Source organism: Bos taurus, chromosome 8 (genome assembly GCF_002263795.3).
Source record: "Bos taurus isolate L1 Dominette 01449 registration number 42190680 breed Hereford chromosome 8, ARS-UCD2.0, whole genome shotgun sequence".
Taxonomy (NCBI): domain Eukaryota; kingdom Metazoa; phylum Chordata; class Mammalia; order Artiodactyla; family Bovidae; genus Bos; species Bos taurus.
In genome coordinates, this window is record NC_037335.1 from 112,185,946 (window position 1) to 112,212,299 (window position 26,354).

At 55.6% G+C, this 26,354-nt stretch overlaps 1 protein-coding gene across 1 annotated transcript in view; it reads right to left on the bottom strand.

Annotated features, from left to right (window-relative positions):
* Nucleotides 1-290: 290 nt before the first annotated feature.
* The window catches only part of TPO (thyroid peroxidase), a 35,095-nt gene continuing 9,031 nt past the window's right edge, over nt 291-26,354 (bottom strand). Inside the window, 14 exon segments of the mRNA XM_024996376.2 lie at nt 291-498; nt 1,306-1,438; nt 4,362-4,461; nt 5,521-5,652; nt 11,240-11,387; nt 11,389-11,411; nt 11,880-12,088; nt 13,025-13,262; nt 14,018-14,188; nt 14,706-14,961; nt 16,304-16,810; nt 18,167-18,373; nt 19,984-20,113; nt 25,395-25,527. Coding sequence (XP_024852144.1) covers nt 460-498; nt 1,306-1,438; nt 4,362-4,461; nt 5,521-5,652; nt 11,240-11,387; nt 11,389-11,411; nt 11,880-12,088; nt 13,025-13,262; nt 14,018-14,188; nt 14,706-14,961; nt 16,304-16,810; nt 18,167-18,373; nt 19,984-20,113; nt 25,395-25,527 — 2,426 coding nt within the window. The 3' untranslated portion in view covers nt 291-459.

Genomic DNA, 26,354 nt, shown 5'->3' on the forward strand with positions numbered 1-26,354 from the left:
GGTGGAGGTGGGCGGTCGCCGGAGAGGGAGCAGAATGCCAGGCAGAGACAGTGAGGCCCGTGTGGGGCAGGGAAGCGACCATTGTTCCTCCGGTGGAGGGGAAGGGTCATGAATATGCAAAACTGTAAACACCTTCTCATGCCCTGCCCCCAGGAGGGGCCCATCCGTACAAAACATAAATTTGCGTCATATGTACATACATTCTCATGGTGCCCACCCCCCCCCCGCCCCCCACCCCCAGCTCCAGAAGGGACCCCTCCGGTGTGCTTACAAAAAGAGTCAGACGACCATAAGGTGGTGGGATTTATTCGCCCGGGCCCAGTCAGCGTGTCCTGAGCAGGCAGTGGGCAGCGTGCAAGTGTCCGGTCACTCCACCCCACGAGAGTCCAGGAGAACGTAAGTGCTGTCTGACTCTGGCCCGCGAGCAGCAAACACGCCCCACACAGGGGTGGGGGGCTCCTACTTGCAGAGGAGGACTTGGGATCCACAGGCCGGGCCCTAGGGAGAGAAGCCCTGGTGAGCTTCAGACCAACGGGAAGCCACATGCTGGCCCCTGGAGGCTGGTGAAGGCCCACCAGGGTGCTGCTCCGGGGGTGGCTACAAAGGCCTGTGTGGGCACCTCGCGGCCCCTCCTCGCTCAGGGTGGCGGGTCAGTATTCTTGGTTCCAGGCTTGCAGGCAGGTGCCAAGGCTGATTCCACTCCGCCTCCAAGGATGGGATCGTTTTATCTCTGAACACCACCTAGCCCTGAGTTCCAGGCAGGCCCCGGGGAATAGCAGTGACTTTTTAAATAGAACACCACTGGGATTGTTCATGCTTATAAAGTAAAAGTAGTGAAAAGCAAGCTTAGACCGATTCTTTCACACTAATTTTAACTGTTTCCTTTTCTTAAGAAGCGCACTGTAAAAGTCGATGCTTTCTTTCAGCTTCTGGCTCCTCTCCCGGCAGCATCAGCCGGCACTTGAGACAGTAGATGCTGACGCCTGAGAGGGACCCTTGGGCTGGAAGCCTTTCGTACAAATGAAAGGTATCTCCAGTCCTTTCCCTCCGGGTCACTGATTCCAATGTGCCTCTACATTTTAAAAAGGAGGTTAACACTTTGACAAATTAGCATCTCCCATGAATGCAGTTCGTAGGAGAAGGAACGGGGCGGAGGGAAGGTGCCTGGGGGTGGAGCTGGTGTCAGATAGAAACACAGGAGGGCCAGGCTGATGCGCCCACAGCGCCAGTGCTTCCGATGACTTCCTGGGTCTTGACAGACACCCACGAGGCTACAAACCTCAGGAAGGCCCTCTGTGAACCCACCTGCTCTGCTAGCCCCGCGGAAGCGTCCCGCGGCGGAGTGCACACGTCCCGGGGCTTCCCACGGCCCAGCCAGGATGGTCCTTCTCCGTCTCCCTCCACAGGCAGCAGCGGGGACGTGGGGTCGGCAAGCATCCTGTGGATAAATGTGCCCTCTCAGTGGCTGTCACCTAGAGAGGCCCACACCGGGCAGCCTCCAAGGGCCACTCCCAGCGGCACCAGCTCGCTCCTCAGACACAGAGACGTGCTTTAGATTCAAGCCAACATCTTGGTTTAGAAAACAAAACTGGAAATTCCGTGGAGCTCGGCTGGAGGCCGATGCCTGGGCCCTGCTGGAGCATCCGAGGAGACTGCCTCGGGGAGTCTAACCCTTGGGCCCAGGAGAGGCTGCCCCGCCCAGGTCCCCATCCCAGCTTCTCCAGGGTAAGTGGGAAGCATGCGAATTAATGCTTCTTTCCCGCTACAATTGCATTCCAGTAGAAACAGTGCAAAATGCAGCTGCCAGCTGCCTAAGGCACAGGGTAAGACTTGTCCTAAACAAAGAAGACTCTGAGAACTTCCACCTCACGCCCTGAGACTCAGGGTGGGAAGTTAAATTTGGGACAGATGATGAAACAAGGAGCATGTGGGAGGAACTGAGGTGTGCGCCCCACCGTTCCCGTCGTCTGACTGATGACTGACTGGCAAACGCGATCTGGATGAAATTCACCCTGGAAGGGTTGACCTGAGACGTTCAGACCACAGGAGTAAGTAGGCAGAGAAGCTCTCAGGACTGGAGACTGATCAGCAAGATGGATGTGCCCAGACAACTGACCACAAATCAAGCTTTTGGTGCCAAAGTTTCACAGAAAAATATTTATCTTGGTGAATATAATTTCAACGAGATAAACAATGTAAACAGTGGTGTTTTTATTGCATGAAGAAAGCTGATCGGACAGTTGGTTTGATGGCATTCTCTGTGAATCCGTCTTTCAGTGGAAACGTGTCAATACTGGTATATTTCTGGCTGAAATTATGTTAACAGTCATTACCCCAAAATGTACAGGTTTAGATCTAAAATAGTAGGGGAGGGATAAATGGGGTTGGGGCGGGAGAATCAACACGGAATGAAGGTCAAGGCCCCCAGAGCACCTGAGAGGCGTCCTAAGAGGTGCCTCTCTCGGCCTCTGTCTCTCTCTGCGCGTCTCTCTGCCTTTGTTTCTTTCTCTGTCCTCCTCTGTGTCTCTGTCTCTGGTGTCTCGTCTCTCTCTGTCTTTATGTCTCTCTCTCTGTCTCTCTCCGTTGTCTCTCTATCTCTGTTTCTTTCTCTGTCTTTGTGTCTCTGTCTCCCTCTGTCTCTCTCCATTGTCTCTGTCTCTCTCTCCGTGGTCCCTCTGTCTTTCTATCTCTCTCTGTCTCTGTCTCTCTGTCTTTATGTCTCTCTCTCTGTCTCTCTCCATTGTCTCTGTCTCTTTCTCTGTCTCTGTCTCTCTGTCTCTCTCCGTGGTCCCTCTCTGTCTATCTCTCTCTGTCTCTCTCTGTCTTTATGTCTCTCTCTCTGTCTCTCTCCGTTGTCTCTCTATCTCTGTCTCTTTCTCTGTCTTTGTGTCTCTGTCTCTCTCCATGGTCCCTCTCTGTCTATCTCTCTCTGTCTCTCTCTGTCTTTATGTCTCTCTCTCTGTCTCTCTCCGTTGTCTCTCTGTCTCTGTCTCTCTCCGTTGTCTGTCTGTCTCTGTCTCTCTCCGTGGTCCCTCTCTGTCTCTCTCTCTCTCTGTCTTTATATCTCTCTCTCTGTCTCTCTCCGTTGTCTCTCTGTCTCTGTCTCCCTGTCTGTCTCCCTGTCTCTCCCATCAGCCCCCTCCCTTCCACCGGGCTGGAATCATCAGGCCTGCAGCGTGCAGATGCGCAGGGGCTCAGAGGAGCCTCTGGGAGGAGGGGCTGTGGTTTAGGCTCCTTGCCTCAGAACTCTGAGGATGCAGTGTCCAGGGCCCCGCGGGGACTCGGGGGCTCACTCAGAGGCCCACGTGGTCCCATAAAGAACTCCTGCCCCTCCCCTCTCTGCCAGCAGTCTCCCTCCCCCCATGGGCTGACAGGTGGCTCAGGTAAGAGACACCTGGAAACCAAAGTCGTGTCTGCAGGGGCTTCTCTAGGCTCCAGAGTCTGCAGTCACGTGTGGCAGGCGCTTCCCTCCCAGAGGCCCTCAGGAAGCTGCTCATTTATACTGAAGAGAACAGCTATTTCTCCCGAGTCATGGGGGGAGGCACAGCATTCTTCATAACAATAAGGTGACTGACGTTGGACTGCAAGCTCTGCAAACGCAAAACTGCACCCGGATGCTACGCTATGGTAACACCAGCTTCACAGTGGGAGCATTTAGGAGGTGGCTACAGAGCCAGCTGACTGGGGCTGCTTGCCTAAGCCCGTCCCATTTTTATTGCTTAACTGATTTCTTGGTATCCAAGGGTTTTAAGAACTGGTAATAGCTAAGCTTTCAGGACCAGGGGATTGTGAAAACACAGGGGCCATTCCCTGACACCACATCCCTCCTAAGACTCCTGGTCTGCAGTCAGGGTATCATCTACCAGGGTGCAGGAGGCTGAGCTCCCGGGAAGACAGGCGCCCAGCACAGGCCACCGGGAGCAGAGGGTCAGCGTGACGTGTGGACATGGGCTGGGTGCTGCACCCAAGTCTTAGAAGCAGGACTCCTGCAGCCAGCAGGGGAGAGCTGGCCCCAGGCTGATCTGAAAGTCTGCTCTTGAGGGAAGGGAGAGGAATGAAGAATAAGGTTTTACTCAGGAAAGACCTCTCTTCTCTGAGAAACCTTCGTAAGAACAAGAACCTTCGTCATTCAGCACAATGGCTTAATCGGACCAGCGATCCGGTATCACCGAGCCTCCATCCAGACGGCGGACACCCTCTGCCGTGTAGGGTTGCTCACCCTCAGTATTTGGGGCTAAAGGCAAGTCAGGAAGCAAATGGCTCTAGACACAGACGGGCGCCAATGGAGACAGCCGGCGATCGCCACCAGCTTCAGATCAGCCGGGCCCAAGGTGGGGAGCCGCTGCGAAGTGGGGACTTACCACCTGCAAACCACCGTCCAGGTGAGACCGGCCAGACTGCAGACGAGCATGGCACCCAGCACCAGCGAGACCACAGATGCCCGCGGGAGCCTCCCGGAGTCTGGAACAAGGGCGGAGCCTGTCGGTGAGCCTGCCCGCCCGACCCCAGCCCCGGCCCGGGTGCCCCAACCCTGGGAGCCCAGCAAGCTCTGTCCCGCTGGCCGTCCGTCCCCGGCTGGCCTCTGCTGTTCTTGGGGCTGAGCTCTGCTCCTCCCGTGGGAGTTTACTGAGATGTCTTGCCCTGGTAACAGGTGCTGGTGCAGGAGCTGGAAGCCAAGTTAAGGTTCCAGACCTACAGCTGTGAGGCTGTGTGACCACCAGCAAGCTGCTTACCTTCTCTGTTGTGCACACGGGGCTCAAATCCCGTGCTTCCCCCTCAGAGATAGTTCGGGGGGGCTGAAACTGAGCATCTGCAACAGGGTCTGCACCGCTCCCCCCAGGGTTCACGGCCTCCTGTGTCTCAGGCACAAACCCGCCGGCCCTGATCCCACCCAGCGTCAGAGAATGTGGGTGTGGGGAAAGCGAGGCCACACGATGACCTGCAGTCACCCTGAGTGGGGGCACAGACACCCCCGGCTGGCACAGAGGCCGTGGTCTCCCCCCGAGTGCGGGCACAGACACCCCCAGCTGGCACAGAGGCCGTGGTCTCACCCCGAGTGCGGGCACAGATACCCCCTGGCGGGCAGACATCCCTGGCTGGCACAGACATCCCCGGCGGGCATAGAGGCCGTGGTCTCACCCCGAGTGCGGGCACAGACACCCCTGGCTGGCACAGAGGCTGTGGTCTCACCCCGAGTGCGGGCACAGACACCCCCGGCTGGCACAGAGGCCGTGGTCTCACCCCGAGTGCGGGCACAGATACCCCCTGGCGGGCAGACATCCCCTGGCTGGCACAGACATCCCCGGCGGGCATAGAGGCCGTGGTCTCACCCCAAGTGCAGGCACAGACACCCCTGGCTGGCACAGAGGCCATGGTCTCACCCCGAGTGTGGGCACAGACACCCCCCAGCGGGCAGACATCCCCTGGCTGGCACAGACACCCCCGGTGGGCACAGAGGCCATGGTCTCACCCCCTGGCTGGCACAGACACCCCCGGCGGGCACAGAGGCCGTGGTCTCACCCACACAGGTCCTGCCGTCCTCGCCGGGCACGTGGGGGTCGCTGCACTCACACTGGAAGCTGCCCTTGGTATTCTTGCACCGCGCAGACGCGTGGCAGGGGGGGTCCACTTCATCCTCACACTCATTGATGTCTGCACACACGATGGGCGGTCAGTGCCCAGCCTCCGCACCCCTCCCCAGGAGGCCAGCCCATCCCCAGTCCTGTCTCTAGTCCGGAGCAGGGGGATGTCACCCCAGGCCGGGGCCACACCTCCCGGCTCCTGCCCTTTGAAGGACAACACCCCCTGAGCCCCCCCGAGGCCATGTGCCCGTCAGCCCCTCAGGACTCAGCTCGGCCCGTGGCCGCCTTCTGCCCCACTGGCCTGACCACTTCTCCCACCCCATCTATGGTGGCCACAAGGCCTGTGACCCCTCAGTTGGCCTGGGACGGGCCCCTGGGACATGGCCTGGAGGCACAGGTCATGCAGGCCGCTGGGCCTTGCTCAGACGTGGAGACTCGGCCTCCCTGGGAGACACTGGCGCCGTCCGAGTCAGCCCGCCCTGAGCTACAGCGTCCAGCCCGACGGTCCACACTGGGCCTCCACCACCGAGGAAACGTCGGGTGTGCAACGGGAGCCGAGACCTGCCCCCCAGGCTTGAGCTGAGCCCCCAAAACGGGGAACGTGTGCAGCCCCTGTGGTCTCCCACCTGAACCCACGACTACGCTAAGTCTTCAGGCTCCTGTGTCTAAATAACTAGCCCTCTATTCGGGCCGATTCCAGGAGACTTGGGCTGGGGCAGGCGTCCAGAGATTCGACATGTCCCACACACGTATTGCATGACCGCACACCACCCCGGGAGTGATGGAGAGCTGGTTAACAGAGAGCTGGTTAACGTGGCATCAGATGCGTCCAGACGTCGCCGCATTAGGCCCAGCTGGGTTCCCGGGGAGCCACGCTCTGAAGGAAACAGGAAGGAGGCCTCGCCCGCCCATGGCTGAGCCCTCACCTGACGGGGTGCCCGTCCCGGCCGTGCCCACGTCCTCCGGGGCAGATCTGAAGAGGCAGATCTGAGGCAGAAGAGGCGTGAAGAGGCAGAAATGCCTTCACCCCCTTGGTTTCCAGTCAGCTCCCTGTGCCGTCGGTCCGTCTGCAGCTTGAACCTGGACGTCGCCCAGAGCCCCTATCTTGCTGCCTGGTCGTCCTTCTGGCACCTGGAGGGAGCGTCTGCACCTTCCCTGCGGCAGCCCCCGCCTCCCCCAGGTCCCCTCTCCACGACTCAGAGTCTAGAGGCCGGGGCCCTTCTGGGACAACACTTTTAGAGTCCCCAGAATTGGAATGAAAATCTTGTATTGTGATGACCTATACACAACAGGAAAGTTACCATCTTCCCTGTTTTTCAGGGCACATTCTGGTCGAATTAGGTACTTTCACAGGCCATCAACTAGGACCCTGCTCCATCTCCGGACGGTTTCCTCTTCCCAGACCAAACCGTAGAACTGAGCAACCTGGGTCTTGCTTCGATTCCCTGTACACCGGCCCGATTCTTGCCTGAGTCCACTTCCCACCGCTCTGAGGTCCTGCTAACACGGCTGACGTGGGGGTGCTTCTCCCGGCCCCGCAGGCGTCCTGCTTCTGCTCTGTGGTCTCTGCTCTGGGTGCCTCCAGGAGCAGGAATGCTGGGCCCCCACAGGCAGGAGACTGAGGTCTCGCCGGGAAATGGCGACCTCCAGTGGGGACTCTGCATCTGTGATGCCTCCATGGAAACACTTCTGCTTCACTGCAGGAATGGCTCTGCCAGCTCCGTCCCACGAGCCTCCCTGGGGTTCCAGCCTCTGCTGCCGGCTCTGTCCTTCGCCGGTCATTCACCTGTCAGCAACTGTGAGGTGGCTCCTGGGGCTTCCCTTTCTAGAAAGATGACTTAGGGATGGGGGCCACTGGGAGGGCATCCTTTATCCAGGCAAACAGTCCCTGGAAGGCAGTGATGCCCACAGGCACTTCTGGGGGAGGGGGGTTATGTGTGTATGCATTGGGGGTTTCCTTTTAGTTCTTTTCTTAAGTTGAAGTATAGCTGCTGTACAATATTATGTAACTTATTTTACATTATAATATTATATGTTACATTATACAAGTTATAATGGGTTGGTGCTAGTGGTAAAGAACCCGCCTGCCAATGCAGACACGCAAGAGACACAGGTTCCAACCCCTGGGTCAGGAAGATCCCCTGGAGGAGGCCGTGGCAACCCGCTCCAGTGTTCTTGCCTGGAGAATCCCATGGACAGAGGAGACGGGAGGGCTACAGTCCATGGAGTCACAAAGGGTCAGACACGACTGGAGTGGCTTAGCACGCATCCATGCACACAAATTATATTACATAATTTATATTATGTTCAGTTCAGTTCAGTTGCTCAGTCGTGTAAGACTGTTTGTGACCCCATGGACCGCACCGCACCAGGCTTCCCTGTCCATCACAAACTGCCGGATTTACTCAAACTCAGCTTGTCCATTGAGTCAGTGATGCCATCCAACCATGTCATCCTCTGTCATCTCCTCCTCCTGCCCTCAATCTTTCCCAGAATCAGGGTCTTTTCAAATAAGTCACCTCTTCACATCAGGTGGCCAAAGGATTGGAGTTTCAGCTTCAACATCAGTCCTTCCAATGAATATTCAAGACTGATTTCCTTTAGGATGAACTTGTTGGATCTCCTTGCAGTCCAAGGGACTCTCAAGAGTCTTCTCCAACACCACAGTTCAAAAACATCAATTCTTCGACACTCAACTTTCTTTATAGTCCAACTCTCACATCCCTACATGACTACTGGAAAAACCATAGCCTTGACTACATGGACCTTTGTTGGCAAAGTAACGTCTTTGCTTTTTAATATGCTATCTAGGTTGGTCATAACTTTCCTTCCAAGGAGTAAGCGTCTTTTAATTTCATGGCTGCAGTCACCATCTGCAGTGATTTTGGAGCCCAAAAAATAAAGTCAACTACTGTTTCCACTGTTTCTCCATCTATTTCCCATGAAGTGATGGGACCGGATGCCGTGATCTTAGTTTTCTGAATGTTTAGTTTTAAGCCAACTTATTGGCTTAAACTCACTCTCCTCTTTCACTTTCATCAAGAGGCTTTTTAGTTCCTCTTCACTTTCTGCCATAAGGGTGGTGTCATCTGCATATCTGAAGTTATTGATATTTCTCCCGGCAATCTTAATTCCAGCTTGTGCTTCATCCAGGCCAGCGTTTCTCATGATGTACTCTGCATATAAGTTAAATAAGCAGGTGACAATATACAGCCTTGATGTACTCCTTTTCCTATTTGGAACCAGTCTGTTGTTCCATGTCCAGTTCTAACTGTTGCTTCCTGACCTACATACAGGTTTTTCAAGAGGCAGGTCAGATGGTTTGGTATTCACATCTCTTTCAGAATTTTCCACAGTTTATTGTGATCCACACAGTCAAAGGCTTTGGCGTAGTCAGTAAAGCAGAAATAAATGTTTTTCTGGAACTCTGTTGTTTTTTCGATGATCCAGCAGATGTTGGCAATTTGATCTCTGGTTCCTCTGCCTTTTCTAAAACCAGCTTGAACATCTTGAAGTTCACGGTTCACGTGCTGCTGAAGCCTGGCTTGGAGAATTTTGAGCATTACTTTACTAGCCTGTGAGATAAGTGCAATTGTGCAGTAGTTTGAGCATTCTTTGGCATTGCCTTTCTTGGGATTGGAATGAAAACCAACATTTTCCAGTCCTGTGGCCACTGCTGAGTTTTCCAAATTTGCTGGCATCTTGACTGCAGCACTTTCACAGCATCATCTTTCAGTATTTGGAATAGCTCAACTGGAATTCCATCACCTCCACTAGCTTTGTTCGTGTGATGCTTTCTAAGGCCCACTTGACTTCACATTCCAGGATGTCTGACTCTAGGTGAATGATCACTCCATCATGATTATCTGGGTTGTGAAGATCTTTTTTGTACAGTTCTTCTGTGTATTCCTGCCACCTCTTTTTAATATCTTCTGCTTCTGTTAGGTCCATACCATTTCTGTCCTTTATCGAGCCCATCTTTGCATGAAATGTTGCCTTGGTATCTCTAATTTTCTTGAAGAGATCTCTAGCCTTTCCCATTCTATTGTTTTCCTGTATTTCTTTGCACTGTTCCCTGAGGAAGGCTTTCTTATCTCCCATCAGATAAGAAGGAACTCTGCAGTCAAATGGGTATATCTTTCCTTTTCTTTTTTGCTTTCACTTCTCTTCTTTTCACAGTTATTTGTAAGGCCTCCTCAGACAGCCATTTTGCTTTTTTGCATTTCTTTTCCGTGGGGATGGTCTTGCTCCTTGTCTCCTGTACAATGTTTGAACCTCCGTCCATAGTTCTTCAGGCACTCTGTCTATCAGATCTAGTCCCTTAAATCTATTTCTGACTTCCACTGTATAATCATAAGGGATTTGATTTAGGTCATACCTGAATGGTCTAGTGGTTTTCCCTACTTTCTTCAATTTAAGTCTGAATTTGGCAATAAGGAGTTCATGATCTAAGCCCCAGTTAGCTCCTGGTCTTGTTTTTGCTGACTGTATAGAGCTTCTCCATCTTTGGCTGCAAAGAATAGAATCAATCTGATTTCACTATTGACCATCTGGTGATGTCCATGTGTAGAGTCTTCTCTTGTGTTGTTGGAAGAGGGTGTTTGCTATGACCAGTGCGTTCTCTTGGCAAAACTCTGTTAGCCTTTGCCCTGCTTAATTCTGCACTCCAAGGCCAAGTTTGCCTGTTACTCCAGGTATCTCTTGACTTCCCACTTTTGCATCCCAGGCCCCTATAATGAAGAAGACATCTTTTTTGGGTGTTAGTTCTAAAAGGTCTTATAGGTCTTCATAGAACCATTCTACTTCAGCTTCTTCAGCATTACTGGTTGGGGCATAGGCTTGGATCACCATGATGTTGAATGGTTTGCCTTGGAAATGAACAGAGATTATTCTGTCATTTTTGAGATTGCATCCAAATACTGCATTTTGGACTCTTGTTGACCATGATGGCTACTACATTTCTTCTAAGGGATTCCTGCCCACAGTAGTAGATATAATGGTCATCTGAGTTAAATTCACCCATTCCAGTCCATTTTAGTTCGCTGATTCCTAGAATATTGACATTCACTCTTGCCATCTCCTGTTTGATCACTTCGAATTTGCCTTGATTCATGGACCTGACATTTCAGGTTCCTATGCAATATTGCTCTTTACAGCATCGGACCTTGCTTCCATCACCAGTCACATCCACAACTGGGTGTTATTTTTGCTTTGGCTCCATCTCTTCATTCTTTCTGGAATTATTTCTCCACATCTCCAGTAGCATATCGGTCACCTACCAACCTGGCTCTCCCATCAGGAAGCTTCCATAAGCCTCTTATCCTTCTCCATCAGACGGCAGACAGACTGAAAACCACAATCACAGAAAACTAACCAATCTAATCACGTGGACCACAGCCTTGTCTAACTCAATGAAACTGTGAGCCATGCCGTGTAGGGCCACCCAAGACGGACAGGTCTTGGTGGAGAGTTCTGACAAAACGTGGTCCACTGGAGAAGGGAATGGCAAACCACTTCAGTATTCCTGCTTTGAGAACCCCATGAACAGTATGAACAGTATATTATGTTACATTATAATATTATACAAGTTATCCTTAATTTGAAAAATGCAGACGCGGGGTCGAGTCTTGCAGAGACACACCCGTTGAGCCACTGACCTCGACAGACCGGGGGCTGGGAGTCCCAGCCGTGTCGGGTGCAGGTGACCTGCTCGGGCCCTTGGAGTTGGAATCCGTGATGACAGGAGAACACCAGCACCCGCCGCCCAGACTCGTCGCAGAGCAGGAAGCCCCCGTTCTCCACTTTGGTCCGGGAAGCCACAGGCGTCGTCTGGGCGAGGTCGGCCGAGGACCACAGTCAGCGCAGCAGGCCTTCCAGTCCCTCCTCTGCAGCTGCACCCCCCAGCCTCCCAGGAGGGTCAGGTCCCCAGTCTCCTCCCTCCAGGCAGGACGCAGCTCCAGCTCTGGCCCTCCCGCTGCCCCCTGCCCCGGTCAGGCCTCTAACTCCTCCCCTCCTATCAGCCTTGCCCAGGCTTCCCGCCCATTCCCTGGAATCCCATTAATCAGAGGCGACCACAGTCCACACCGCACATGGCGGGGACAGGTCTCAGCCATCTGACCACCCTCCTGAGCCTGGGAGTCGCAGTGCCTCCTGGGCAGGCACAGGCTGTAGCCCAGGGAGCAGCTGAGCAGGCGGACGCCCCCAGACAATCCTCCCCTCCCCTCCCCTCCAAAACACGGGGCTTCCGCCCCCAGATCCCGACCTTGACCCTCAAAGAGAAGCTCGCGGTTCGGGTACCTGGAGGAGGGGCCTCCCGCCAGGCGCGCAGGTCCATGCCCGGGATGCGGTCACATGACTCGAAGTCCTGGGGCCACTGCCCCACCCGGAAGGCGTCGCGGGGCACGCGGGTGAGGCCCGTGTTGTCGCAGATGACGCGGGACAGCGAGTGCCGGCCCAGCTCGCGCCGCTGGGCCTCCGTGAACACCGCGCGGTGCTCCCACCAGAACCTGAGGGGACATGCATGAGGATATTCCTGTGAGAGCCCAGGCCGGGCCTGCGACCACGCCTGCCCACCCCGGTGCCCACACTGCCCCCACCGCGGGACACCGCGCCGGGCCGTCTGGGGTCTCGGGAGCAGGGCTGCCCCCACCAGGTGATTGACAGTGATGCAGAGGGGCCACAGCCTCAGGAGGGCCTGCGGCCTCAGGAGGGCCTGCAGCCTCAGGAGGGGCCTGCAGCCTCAGGAGGGGCTGCAGCCTCAGGAGGGGCCCCAGCCTCAGGAGAGCCTGCGGCCTCAGGAGGGGCTCCAGCTCTGAGGGGGCTCCAGCCTCAGGAGGGGCTGCACCCTCAGGACGGGCTGCAGCCTCAGGAGGGGCTCCGGCCTCAGGAGGGCCTGCGGCCTCAGGAGGGGCTCCGGCCTCAGGAGGCGGCTCCAGCCTCTGGAGGGGCTCCGGCCTCAGGAGGGCCTGCAGCATCAGGAGGGGCTCCAGCCTCAGGAGAGGCTTCAGCCTCAGGAGGGGCTCCGGCCTCAGGAGGGGCTCTAGCCTCAGGAGGGGGCTCCAGCCTCTGGAGGGGCTCCGGCCTCAGGAGGGCCTGCAGCCTCAGGAGGGGCTCCAGCCTCAGGAAAGGCTCCAGCTTCAGGGGGGGGGGGTTCCAGCCTCAGGAGGGGCTCCAGCCTCAGGAGGGGCTCTAGCTTCAGGAGGGCCTACCCTGGAGGCCCTTCCCCGGGGCCCTCCTCCGGCCCGATGGACGGATCGCAGGGCAATTCCAGTGCTGCAGACAGGCTCCCTTCCTCGCCAGACGCTGCAGAGCCATCAGAGCCCAGAGTGGACCTAAGCCCCAGAGAGCTCCCCTCTCCCCGTCACATGAAACCCCACCTTTTGAGGAGAGCCCTCTGCACCGCCCACCCTAGCCCCTCAGAGGGAGCTGATTGGGGCCCCTACCGGTCGCCATCCCTCAGGGCCTTCATCTGCTTTCCCACGAGGCAGGCGAACAGCGGACCAGTCCTCGCCCCTGGGAGGAAGGTCTCCGCCAGGCCACCCAGCCACACGTCGATGTTGTCGGGATGCCCGTACAGGTCCAGGATTCTGTCGGCCATGCTCCCATTGGCGGTGGCCGCGCCCAGGTCGGCCCGGGTCTCCAGTCTGGACAAGCCACAGAACTGCCGCCACTCATTGTACCCTGGGGGAGAGGGCCAAGACTGCCTGTCCCCGGGGTCCGGATGCCCCCGCCCGCCCGCCAGCTGGGGCTGTGGCCACAGGGTCCCAGTCACAGTGGCCCCTGGAGGCCCCATGCCCAGCAAACCTGGCGCTGGACGGTTCTAGCCTGGGCGGTGGGGGCTCTCGCAGCCTGTCCACAGACCAGCGGGGAGTCCTGCCCTGCTGCTCGCTGCTGGCCTGGGCGGTTCCCCCAGGAGGGCTCAGTCTTGGCCCAGCACCGCGGCTGGGACCGGCTCTGGGACACGCATTCTGGGCAGCGGGTATCCCTGCTGTCTGTCACGGATGCCTGGCAGACTCCTGTCTCCTCACCTGTCTCCCTCCCCGGGCACTCAGCGCTGTGGTGTCTTTATCACAGAGTCTATGCCCGACGAGAAGGTCCTCACTCTCCCCAGCAACCGGGAGACTGGACCAGCGACAGCCTGGAGGCAGTGGGGTAGTGCCCACTGGCCCCATGGATGGTCAGAGAGGATCGGGGGGAGGTGGACACTGCATCCTGGGGCCCGACATGCTGCTGTGTGTCCGGGAAACAGCCTCGCTTCCCCGACTCACTCCTGCTGGACACCTGGGCCCCCTCCCCGGGCGGGGGCTCAGGACATCGGCTGCTCAGGGTCTGAGAAAAGCTGAACGGCCTTCAGTCTCACAGCTGATGTGCCTTACAAGCCGCTTCCTGGATGCGGGCAAAGCCGCAGGTTCGGCTCTCTGCACGCGGAGGCCCACCTGGCAGGCCGTGGTCCCGGCCCCGCTGCAGGTTGATGGATGCCAGGTCCAGGGTCCCTGCGTCCGACAGCACGAAGAGCCTCTCCGTCAGCTCCTCGTTCAGCAGCTGGTCCTGCACCTGCAGCTTGGCCGGTCTCGCCAGCAGACCCCGCATGACGGGGTCCACCCCGCCTGGAGGAGGCAGAGAAGAAAGGTGCGCCCTCAGCTGAGTCCGGGAAACAGAACCAGGCCTCGATGGCGAACTAGGCTGCTTCTGAACAAACATCTCTCATGAGCTCAGGAACTCCACCGCCCCCAGGGATCCCCAAGTCTCCCGGCCCTTAGGGTGCCGCCTGGTGGTGGAGTCTCCCGTCCGGACCCCCACAGCCCGACCACCATGTGCGTTGGAAGGGACTGGGTGGCGGCTCAGGGCAGGGCGTCGGTGTCTGTTTCTGAGCTACAGCAACATTACAGCAGAAGGAAGCGCTCGCTGAGTCTGAAGTGCAGACCAGTGAACGAAGCCCAGGTGGCTAAGGGCGCCCAGGGCCCTGCCTGGGAGTTCTGGAAACCCAGGACAGGGAGAGAGTCTGATGAACCGGGCTTGTCGTTTAAAAAACGCTTTGGCTGTGCTGCTTCTCTCAAGAGCATCCAGCCAGCAGGCAGGATGCCACCCGGCTCCTCTTCTCCAGGGTGGGCCAGGGGTGCCCACCTTCCTCGAGGAGCCGCCAGGGCCGGAAGAAGGCGTCCCTCAGCAGCAGGCGGGGCCCCAGGTGCTCCTGGAAGCGGGCGTCCAGCCGCTGCACCAGCGGATGGATGGTGGCATGGCCGAAGCGGAAGGCGGCCGTGGAGAACACGTTGGACACGGTGGGGTCCACGCTGGGGTCGTAGCCCCTGTAGGGGCCCACGTGCCGCCCAAAGGCCTCGGGGCCCAAGATTCTGGGGACATAATCGCGCAGCGTGATGATCTGCAGACAAAGGAGAGCTGGTGGGAACCCAGCTCAGACACTGGGTCCCAGCCCGGGCCACGGGGAGGGGCTCCCTTCCTGCACAAGCCTGGGGGCCGCCACACCCCCAGGGTTGTCTTTGGGGGTCATGCCATCTGGCAGGGGAGCAGGAGATAGGAACAGTATCTGTTCCAAATACATTCCCGAGTTCTCGGCCTTTGTGGAGTTGGGTCAGAGACAGCCCCAGACGCCCTCCGGGCCAGGCCTGGCCCAGCAGGGCTCAGCGGCCTCTGCTCTGAGCCCTCAGTGCCTGGGCTACCGGGGCTCAAAGGCGGACAAGGAGCAGGCCCATCCCAAGTTGAGGTCGCCGTGTGGATCTGGACGAGACCCACCTTCCTCCTTTGTAACACAAGATCTACAGGGTCGCGGAGGGGTTAAAGGGCTGCTGTCCAGGGTCTGCTGCAGGAGCACCCACATCAGAGACCCGCAAGCAGACACCACCGACTTAAAACAAGGCCCTGTCTCAGCCCCATGAGACCAGTGGACTCAGTAAACGTGTCTGACGGGTGAAAGAAATTTTTCCAACATCACTCAAGTGAGAATGGCCAACGTGACACTCCATTCACTATCCTCTGATTTGAGGTTTGCTGCTGCTACTGCTAAGTCGCTTCAGTCGTGTCCAACTCTGTGGGACCCCAGAGACGGCAGCCCACCAGGCTCCCCCGTCCCTGGGATTCTCCAGGCAAGAACACTGGAGTGGGTTGCCATTTCCTTCTCCAGTACTTGAAAGTGAAAAGTGAAAGTGAAGTCGCTCAGTGGTGTCCGACCCTCAGCGACCCCATGGACTGCAGCCTTCCAGGCTCCTCCGTCCACGGGATTTTCTAGGCAAGAGTACTGGAGTGGAGTGCCATTGCCTTCTCCGGATTTGAGGTTTAAAATATCATAATCAAAAAAATATATCATAATCAATCTTTTTGCTAATTTGCAAATCTCATACAGATTGTTTTTCCTTTTGATTTTCTCCATTGTCTCCGAAGTAAATCACAGTAATCGGTGGATCCCCCTCAAAGGGGTGCCATGAGGATTAAATGAGTTAAACCCCTCCCCCGCCCCTGAGCACTTAGAATGGTCTTGGCATCCGGGGAGCACTGGTGGGCAGTGCGTTACTATGGCTGCGGCGGCCACGGTCTCTGGCAGAACAATCACCGCCAGAGGGATAATCGTCCTCCCAAGGGATGCGGGGCTTCCACGGGGGCGCCAGGGCCCCAGTGTTTCAGAAGTGGGGGGGTGTAAATCTCGCTCCGGGGGCCCACGCAGCCCCGCGCGCACCCAGGGGTGGAGCTCACAAGGCCCCTGCGCGCACCTGGTGCAGCGCGCCCACCACCTTGCGCGCCTCCTGGTAGGCGGTGTCCGCGCTCCAGTGCGCGTTGAGGGCCTTGAGCGCGGTGGCCAGGCGGTTGTGCTCCCGCAGCCACAGTGTGTGCAGGGCCGCCAGGGCGGGGACCTCGCTGGCGCGGCCGTCGCCGGCCAGGAAGCAGGGTGCGCGGGCTCCGGGCGCGCCGGGCTGGGGCGCGCAAGCGGGGGGCGCGGACGGCGGCGCGAAGGGCAGGAAGGCGCGGCCCGCGTCCCGGTAGCGCGCGTTGACGCGCAGCAGCCCCTCGGCGCTCGTCCAGTTCCGCAGCCGCCGCTCCGAGGCCGCGGAGCTGCCGTACACGGTGGACGCGTCCAGGAACGAGGTCAGCCCGTTCATCTGCTGGCGCGGGTTGGCGGAAGACAGGTTGCCGAACAAGGCGCCTTGGGTCCCGGTGCCGCAGGCGGCCGTGGAGCGGTAAAACGGCAGACAGGCGGGGCCCGCGGCGTTCGCGGGCAGCTGGGGGAGCGGGAGTCGGGTTAGCGCGCGTCCCGGGCCCCTCCCCAGAGGCGCTAGGCGCCCGGGCTCGCGCGCAGCCCTCCCCCAGGTCAGGGGGATCGGACTGACACGCAGCTGCGCAGGTGCCCGTTCCCCCAGACTTCCCTCTGGTTTTGCCCCGCCTGGGGGCCACCCCTGTGGATTCCGGCAGTGTGGGTGTGAGGCTTGGCGGCGCCCTGTCTGCTGGCTCTCCTTGCCTCTCCCCCAATCAGGAAGCTCTTCCTGGGGCCCCGCATCTCTCCAGCCCCCTTCCTAGCTCAGGGCTCCGCGTGGGGGATCGCTGCTCAGCTAAGGGTTATGGAGTAAATGTGAGTGAGGTCTTTGCTCATGGGTAGGAAATGTCCCTTGCCAGCCTCGGAGATACTTTCTTAGGAGAAGTCACTGTAGGAGAAATACAGTAAAAAGCATACCTGTACGTCTCCTTCCTTGCAGGCAGAGGGAAACCAGAAGAATATTAACAGAGAACGGTTCTGCTAGCTCTGTCAAAAGCTCCCAGGCTCCTGCCCGAAAGCTAGCGGTTGAATCCCAGGGGTCTGTTAGGAATTCTGCCCAGGATTCAGGGCAGGGCTGTTCTCTGCTTCGCTACGTGTGACAGCTGACTATAGCGACAACGCTGGAAACAACCAACCCCAGTGCTCACCAGTAAGCGAACTGGTTAAATAAGTTGTAATTTGAACACAGTTGGGTGATGAGGGTCATTTAACAGCCCAGTTTCTGTCCATTTGATGACGTGGAGCCGCGTGTAAGGTTTATTAGTAAGCGGCTCACGCTGGGTTCACATCATGCGCGCAGTAGGACACAGCAGATGTGCGTAAGGTGTGTGTGTGCGCGCTCAGTCGTGCCCGACGCTTTGTGACCCCATGGACTGCACCCGCCAGGCTCCTCTGTCCATGGGGTTCTCCAGGCAAGAATACTGGAGTGGGTTGCCATCTCCTCCTCCAGGGGCTCTTCCTGGGATCAAACCTGCGTCTCCTGTGTCTCCTGCATTGGCAGGCGGATCCTTTACCACTGAACCACCGAATAAAGTATAAACACACAGGTCATTTTAATTCCTTTTTTTTGGCCCTGTGGGGTGTCAGTCCCCCCAGCAGGGATTGAACTGGCTTCTAGCCCCTGGACCACCAGGAAACGCCCATGCAGATAATTTCATACCCACATGTGGAGATAGTTTCTGGCAGAAAATACAGGAAATTCCTCACAGCTGTAACACCCCTCACCCCCCGCCCCGGGAACAGGACAAAGAGTGACCCGTGTTTGACACTTCAAAGTGGTATCTGTTAGTTTCATAATACAGCGAGGGACGTTCAGAAATCCTACCTGTATGGGAAAGCACGGGCTTCGGGGCTCGCAGGTCAGCTGGCAGTCGGCCCCCACCCAGGGGGCAGAGGGGGCTGCGCTCTGTGGTGTGAAGGCGATGTCGTGGTCGATGTACTGGCCCCACGCCGTCAGGAGGTCAGAGTACCGGTCGTCCCCCGTCACAGCCTCATTGGAGGCGTGTATGATGCGTCTGGTCACCTCCCGGACCTGGAGGGGCAGACCAGCCGTCACGTGCAGGAGCCGCCTGCCCGCAGGCGCGGGGAGCCGACGCCTGGCAGTGAGGGGCCGAGAGGCGAGCCTGCGTTTCAGGGGCTCCATGCCACGCTTAGGGCCCGGGAGCTCCTGGGGGAAGATGGGATCCCTGGAGACCCCCGACTGTCCTCCTCGAGATTCATTGCTCTGTGCTGATTTGGGGCCAACAGGGCAGGAGGAGAAGGGGACGACAGAGGATGAGATGGCTGGATGGCATCACTGACTCAATGGGCATGAGTTTGAGTAAACTCCGGGAGTTGGTGATGGACAGGGAGGCCTGGCGTGCTGCGATTCATGGGGTCACAAAGAGTCAGACATGACTGAGCGACTGAACTGAACTGGTTTCTTCATTTGTAAATAAATACAAAATGTCCATCTTCCGGGAGTGGTGTGATTAAACTGAATCCTCCAGGGATTAGCTCCAGATAGTCCATGGCTGAGAGTGGGTGCCTGGTGCCCGGGGGTGAGGGAGAGGGCTGCTCCCCGGTGTTGAAGCCCGTGGAGTTTGCCTGGCCCGAGCTCAGACCCGTTTGGTGTCGGCGGCTTCTTTTTTCCGCTTCTCTGTTTGTGACCCCGTGCGTGTACACCTGCCGTCCTATGCTTGTCCCACTACTGCATTTGGGGGCAGACTTGCTTTCTGGTTTCACTGGCCCCAAAGGATGGAGGCTTTGCCCCACGAGGGGCTGCACCCAGAGCTTCCCCAGCCCTGATTCAGATTACTCAGAGGATGAGATTTGGGACTCTGAAAACGATGAGAGTTAGATCAGACTTGAGATTCTGATGCTGTGATGGCTGAGACAATGGGGGCCTTGGAATGGGGTAGGTGGGTTTTGCACATGGATTGGGTCTGATATTTCTGGGGTCAGAGGGTGGACTGGTACCAGGGTGATGGCCCCCAGAGATGTCCACGCCTGCATCCCCGGAGCCCGTGGCAACATCACATGGCTACAGGGACTTAGCAGGTTTGGTGACTGTAAGGACCTGGAGATGGGGGTGAGCCTAGATTCCAGGGGGATCTGATCTAACCACATGGGTCCTTAAAACCCGAGACCCTTCCCTGACTCACGGGAGATGCGACTTTGGAGCAAAGGCACAGAGACGCAGCCTTGCTGGCGTGGGGGCCCATGAGCCAAGGCCGTGGAAGCCATCCAGGGCTTTATTCGCTGAAGCGATCAGTCAGGCTGGGGACCCGCGATCCATTTTTGGACCCAAGGGACCAGCAGATTAGGTGTGAGTTTATTTGACAAATGATTTGCCTCTGGGAGTAGATAGAAATTGCCATCTTTGCCTAAATGAGTGAATTCATCAATTAGAAGCGTCTTTGAACGTGGCTACTTCTCTACTTGTAACTTGACTCTGCGTTGGTCCGTCTGCTCACTGGCTAGTCAGAACCACAGTTTCTGGGCTATATGGTAAGTAGCCACCCCCCCAACCCCGCCCAGAACAGGGGCACCCGCTGGGGCCTGACCTGCGGAGCAGGGTCTCATCAGAGACTGGGCCCCCCAGGGGAGGGAAGGTTTGCCAAGTTCCGAGACTCCGTGCAGCCCTGTTCTGCCAGCACTGACCGGGGGCAGGGGAAAGCCCTTGTACAGGAAGTGGGGGTTCCAGCCTCGGGGCTCACTGATGCCATCCTCGTAGGCGGGGGGCAGCCATCTGGCCAGCGCTGTGTTGGAGGCTCCCCAGCGGGGGTGGTCTCTGTGGAGACAGAAGGGCACGAGCTGTGTTGGAGTCCAGGAGGAGGGAGGCAGCCACAGCAGGTGCTATGACCTGGCAGCACGGTCTCTGGGTGAAGCCACATGGTGCGGCTGCTCCTGGGGGTGACCAGAGGGTGAAGCCCTTGGTTCAGCAGGGGCTGCACGCCCCGCGGTGCGGAGATGCTCGGGGGATGCGCAGGTGCCGTGGTCTCGGGGGAACTGACTTCCACGGCAGCCGCATGTGCCCCCCACCCAGCGCCTGAACTGACGCGTGCTGCGCGTCCATGAGCCGGCGCCCCCGCCACCCAGCTTCCGCTTTGCCTCTGAGGCTGCCTCTCACCTGGGAACTCGAGACGCGCCACAGGCACCCCCCAGGGCTCCCCACAAAGGCGTGCCCTGATTCCTCTGAGCATCCTCCCTCAGGATGTCCTGCAGCCACCCGGGCAGGTGCCCTTTCCTGTCTCCAGTGTTTACCTGGAGGACAAAGTTTCTGCTAGAAAGTGAGATGGAGGGAACTTCCTGAAGTGTTCTTGAGGCACAAGTGGGATGGCTGTATTCATACTTTTATTTGAATCAAAAATAAGTCAGGCTTTTTCTGGGAGAGAGTAACTGTCACTTGGTTGGTGGATCAGACAATGAGATGGACTCAGCCAAAGGGGAAAATGGGGATTTTTTTCCCTAAACAGACAGATCTGCGGTTTCATTCTACTGGCCAAGATATGTCTTGACAAAAACATAAAGTTCCTGATGAGGCAGAGTTCTGCCTAATGTCATTTTGATTTTACAAATGACTTTTGAGCCTGAATTTTGTGTCGTGAAGGTGCCTCAAGGAGAAAGGTATTAATAAAAATCAATATTAATATTAAGGTATTAATAAGAATCAATCAAACTGGAAAAGGTCAGTTTTCATTCCAATCCCAAAGAAAGGAAAGCCAAAGAGTGTTCAAACTACCGCACAATTGCACTCATCTCACACGCTAGCAAAGTAATGCTCAAAATTCTCCAAGCCAGGCTTCTACAGTATGTGAACCATGAACTTCCAGATGTTCAAGCTGGATTTAGAAAAGGCAGAGGAACTAGAGATCAAATTGCCAACACCCATTAGATCATTGATAAAGCAAGAGAGTTCCAAAAAAACATCTATTTCTGCTTTATTGACTACCCTTTGACTGTGGATCACAACAAACTGGAAAATTCTTAAAAGAGCCTGGGAATACCAGACCACCTGACCTGCCTCCCAAGAAATCTGTTTGCCGGTCAAGAAGCAGCAGTTAGAACTGGACATGGAACAGACTGGTTCCAAATCGGGAAAGGAGCATGTCAAGACTGTATATTGTCACCCTGCTTATTTAACTTATAGGCAGAGTACATCATGAGAAACGCTGGGCTGAATGAAGCACAAGCTTGAATCAAGTTTGCTGGGAAATATATCAATAACCTCAGATATGCAGATGACACCATCCTTATGGCAGAAAGTGAAAAAGAACTCAAGAGCCTCTTGATAAAAGTGAAAGAGGAGAGTGAAAAGTAGGCTTAAAACTCAACATTCAGAAAACTAAGATCATGGCATCTGGTCCCATCACTTCATGGTAAATAGATGAGGAAACAATGGTAACAGTGAGAGACTTTATTTTCTTGGGCTGCAAAGTCACAGCAGATGGTGACTACAGCCATGAAATAAAAAGACACTTGCTCCTTGGAAGGAAAGCTATGACCAACCTAGACAGTTTTTTGAAAAGCAGAGACATTACTTTACCAACAAAGGTCCATCTAGTCAAAGCTACGGTTTTTCCAGTACTCATGTATGGATGTGAGAGTTGGACTACAAAGAAAGCTGAGTGCCAAAGAATTGATGCTTTTGAACTGTGGTGTTGGAAAAGACTTTTAAGAGCCTGTTGGACAGCAAGGAGATCCAACCAGTTCATCCTAAAGGAAATCAGTCCTGAATATTCATTGGAAGGACTGCTGCTGACGCTGAAACTCCAATATTTTGGCCACCTGATGTGAAGAGCTGACTCATTTGAAAAGACTCTGATGCTGGGAAAGATTGAAGGCAGGAGGAGAAGGGGACGACAGAGGATGAGATGGTTGGATGGCATCACCGACTCAATGGACATGAGTTTGAGCAAGCTCCGGGAGTTGGTGATGAACAGGGAGGCCTGGCATGCTGCAGTCCATGGGGGTCACTAAGAGTCGGATACGACTGAGCGACTGAACTGAACTGAAATGAAGAATCAATATGTCCCAGAAATGTTTCTCACAATGAGAAAATGAGAGACTAATGGTTGGTAACTAGTCCTGAGCAAATCAGATATGAATAGTAAATCTATACATAGGCGATCAAATACGTAAACATATAAAATAAACACACGAATATAAACATTTACAAAATATAAGGATAAAATACCTACAGAACATATGTGAAAGTAAAGGACTATGTAAAAGGAGAAAATAAGATACCTTTAATCATAAAGTATCCTACGTGTAGGAAAAAAATCAGAAAAATTAGAATGGAAACGTTCTTTCAAGAGAAAAGAAGAATATGGGAGTTTTCTGTTAGAGAAAAATTTGCTCTGTTCTATAAAAATGGATTCTTTTGTTCAAAGTTGTGGTATCCAAGGTCCCTCGGTCTTTATCAACACAGCCCTATGGCAGTAATAGCCATTGGGGTGGTTGGTGGTTACAGAGTCTTCCAAAAAGGCAGGAGCGAGGCTGGAGTTTGCAGGTGAACAGGAGCCCATTGTGCTGGGCTCTCTGAGGTCACGCAGCAGAGTCAGCTGAGTCAGAGAAGACCAGGGTCCAGACTTCTCCGCTTCTTTCCTGCATCTGACATGTAGGCACTCAGAACATCTAGGCAGTGAAGGCCACAAGAACTGGCGCAAGCTGCTAAGGGTTTTAAAGCTTTTAAAGTATTTGTAAATACAAATACTGAAAGTCAGTGGCTTTCAGAATTGAAAGAGACATGTGTACCCCAGTGTTCATCGCAGCACTGTTTACATTAGCCAGGACATGGAAGCAACCTAGGTGTCCACTGGCAGATGAATGGATAAGAAAGCTGTGGTACACTTACACAAAGGAATATTATTCAGCTATTAAAAAGAATGCATTTGAATCAGTTCTAATGAGATGGATGAAACTGGAGCCTATTATACACAGTGAAGTAAGCCAGAAAGAAAAGCACCAATACAGTATATTAATGCATATGTGGAATTTAGAAAGCTGGTAACAAGGACCCTGTATGCAAGACAGCAAAAGAGACACAGATGGAAAGAACAGACTTTTGGACTCTGTGGGACAAGGCGAGGGTGGGATGACTTGGGAGAATGGCACTGAAACATGCATAATATACGTATAACGAGTCGCCAGTCCAGGTTCGATGCATGAGACAGGGTGCTTGGGGCTGGTGCACTGGGATGACCCAGAGGGATGGGATGGGGAGGGAGGTGGGAGGGGGGTTCAGGATGGGGAACACGTGTACACCCGTGGCGGATTCATGTCAATGTATGGCAAAACCAATACAATATTGTAAAGTAATTAGCCTCCAGTTAAATAAATGAATTTTTTTTTAAAATAGTGGTTCTGACACTAACTTATTACCAGTGGACTATATCTCCCACCACCGTTCCTATGTGAATGTGGCCTGTTTGGTGTCCTGCCCGAGAGGGAGAGGAGCCGTGCGCTGAGGACTGTCGGACCATCTCTAAGTGCCTGTTTGAGGCGGGGCCGCCCCTGGCTCCTGACCCTGGAGACAAGGCGCTTCCTTTCTCCCGTGACTCCTGCCCAGCCCCGCTCTCAGGAGCGATGCCCCCTTCTATCTGAAGGACAGGGAATGGGCATGAATTCTAGCATCAACCCTCCGCTGCTCTCTAGCACCACTGGAGGGGCTCGCTTTAGGACCGCGTTTCATCAGCTGCAGTGAGTCAGCCTTCACGCGGTGTTGTGATCGGTTACAGCGGCCACTCCTTATCGAAATCCCATAAAATGTGGCTCTTTGACTCAGAATCACACGAGTGTTAACCTAACTGCTCACGCGACAGGGTTTTTGCTGACTGACTGTTGGGTTTCAGCAGCTCCTGGGAGGGCACGTGGTCTCCGTGACTGTCTCACTGGGGTCAGAGCCCAGCCTCCTGGGCAGGACCCGGGGTGCCGTGGGGGGGCCTCGTGGCCCCACTCTTAGAAGCTGCTTGGCTGGGGTGGGATAACTCAGTCCCCAGCACGTGGCTCCTTTAGTAGCTTTGCATTAGTGACCTCCCTGGGAAGGGTCGCAGAGCTGACAAGCAGCGGGGGAAACTCTCTGGAGGGGAGTTTCACAGGGAGACAGGTATCCGCCCATCAGGATCTGTCTGAGCACCAGCTCCTCTCTCCCGGGCCCCAGGAGCCTGACAGTCTCTGGGCCTCTTCTGATAAGAACTGGATGTGAGAACACTGGCTTTTGGAGCGGGCACGTCTGAGCCTGCAGAGAATCAGTGACCTCGGGGCTGACCCTCAGCACAGTGGCCCCGGCGGCTCATTTATAAGCAGCAAACTCGGCTTCAAGGTGCTGTCACTCCAGGTCTCTGGGCAGGTGTTTTATGATTAGGGCAGAAAAAGAAGTGTAACATTCCTGTTGGTCATTTGGATCTGGTTACTGTAAATACTGGGACGCAAGATACAGTCGTCACCATTGAAGGAGACTTGCCTTCACCCACATTTCCCTGGACGGCACGTCCACTGGAGCCCAACAGCAGGGAGGCTGGGCTGCCCGCTCATCACGGGCGGGGTGACGGCAGAGAGGGCAGCCCTGGGCAGAGGAGATCAGGGCCTGATCCTGCCGTCCCCGGCTCCACACCCGCCTGCAGGCACAGTCTCCCTGGAGCCGGGCCGTGGGGCTCACTGTGCAGGGGCCTGGAGGCCAAGGGTGACCCGGGACACCCGGGCGCTGCCTGAATGGACCGACCTCCGGGTGGAGCGAGCCAAGAGTGGACGGCAGACACGCAGAGGAAGAGACAGAAGAAATCTGGGGTGACCCCAGGGAAGCCGGGGAGTTTTACAGCTAACCTCCTGGTGAGAGTGATTCCTGTCTGCCTGGGAGCTGAAGACCTTTGAGACCTGTGTCTTATTAAAGACACACACAGGAGTACTGGGGACGTGGGTGTAGGGAGAGGCCAGACCGCTTCCTATCACTGGGTAGAGTCATATTATGCGCTTTCCTTACAAAATCTCAGATGATCCAGGGACCGTCCCTCCTGATGGCGACTGTCACGTTCAAACCCAATTTGCGGGGAGACGGCCCCGGGAAGTACCTGTTGTTGCAGGCGCCTGAGATGAGCCTGTACTTGCTGGCCAGGCAGGTGGCCGGGCATCTGGGCGGCAGCATGTAAGGCAGGCATCCGGACAGGTTTGCGATTGCGCTCAGCAGCCCCTCCGAGAGAGCATCTGAGGGAAGGCCCCGGCGTCAGCCATGTGCTGTGGTGACGACCTGCTTGCCCAGTGCCCGTCCTAGCCTCGCCCCACCCCTGCCGCAGGACTCACACGGAGGCTTTGCCCCTCTTAGCGGGAGGCCCTTCCTCCTCCTTGAAACCACCCCTTCCTCATTTACCCTTCTGGAGTGTCCTCATTGCTGGGAATGTGAGATTTAACATTTTTTCTTTGCTTTGCGATCTTTCAGAAAAGCGATTCTGAGCGTTCTGGCCCCAGCGATGGGAGCCTGGATGTAGAACCCCGGGTTTCCCGCCGCCCCAGCCCCAGAAGACAGTGACTGCATGGCCTTGATCAGCCCCCGACCCTGCCTCAGATGCTTCCTATCGATGTCCCAGCATCCCTCTACAAAACCCTCCTTTTCCCCTTCGTGTTGATGATGTTGGGTCCTTCTTATAAATCTTTCTAGCTTTAGGGCCCCAGAAAACAGTCTGTTCTTGTTTTTGCCAGTTTTGTTGCTATTTGTGACAAATACAAGCAAGGACTCTTAGTTGAAGAAATCGTTGTTTCTCCCAGATGGTTCGTATAAATGTTCAAAGACAATGCCATAAAACTGACCGGATACCAACGAAATGAGATATTCACTAGCAAAACACCAGAAAGCATACATCCCAATTTCAAAGGGAGGAGAAACAAAACAGCTTCTTAATTATTAATGTTCACTGTACAACCTCTATGGGATGACTCTGTGGACAGCTGAATAAAGCTTAGGCCACAATTTTGTTCAGCTGATGGAGAAATGGGCTTTCCTGAACAAAACAGGCAGAAATTCTTCGTACCAGAAG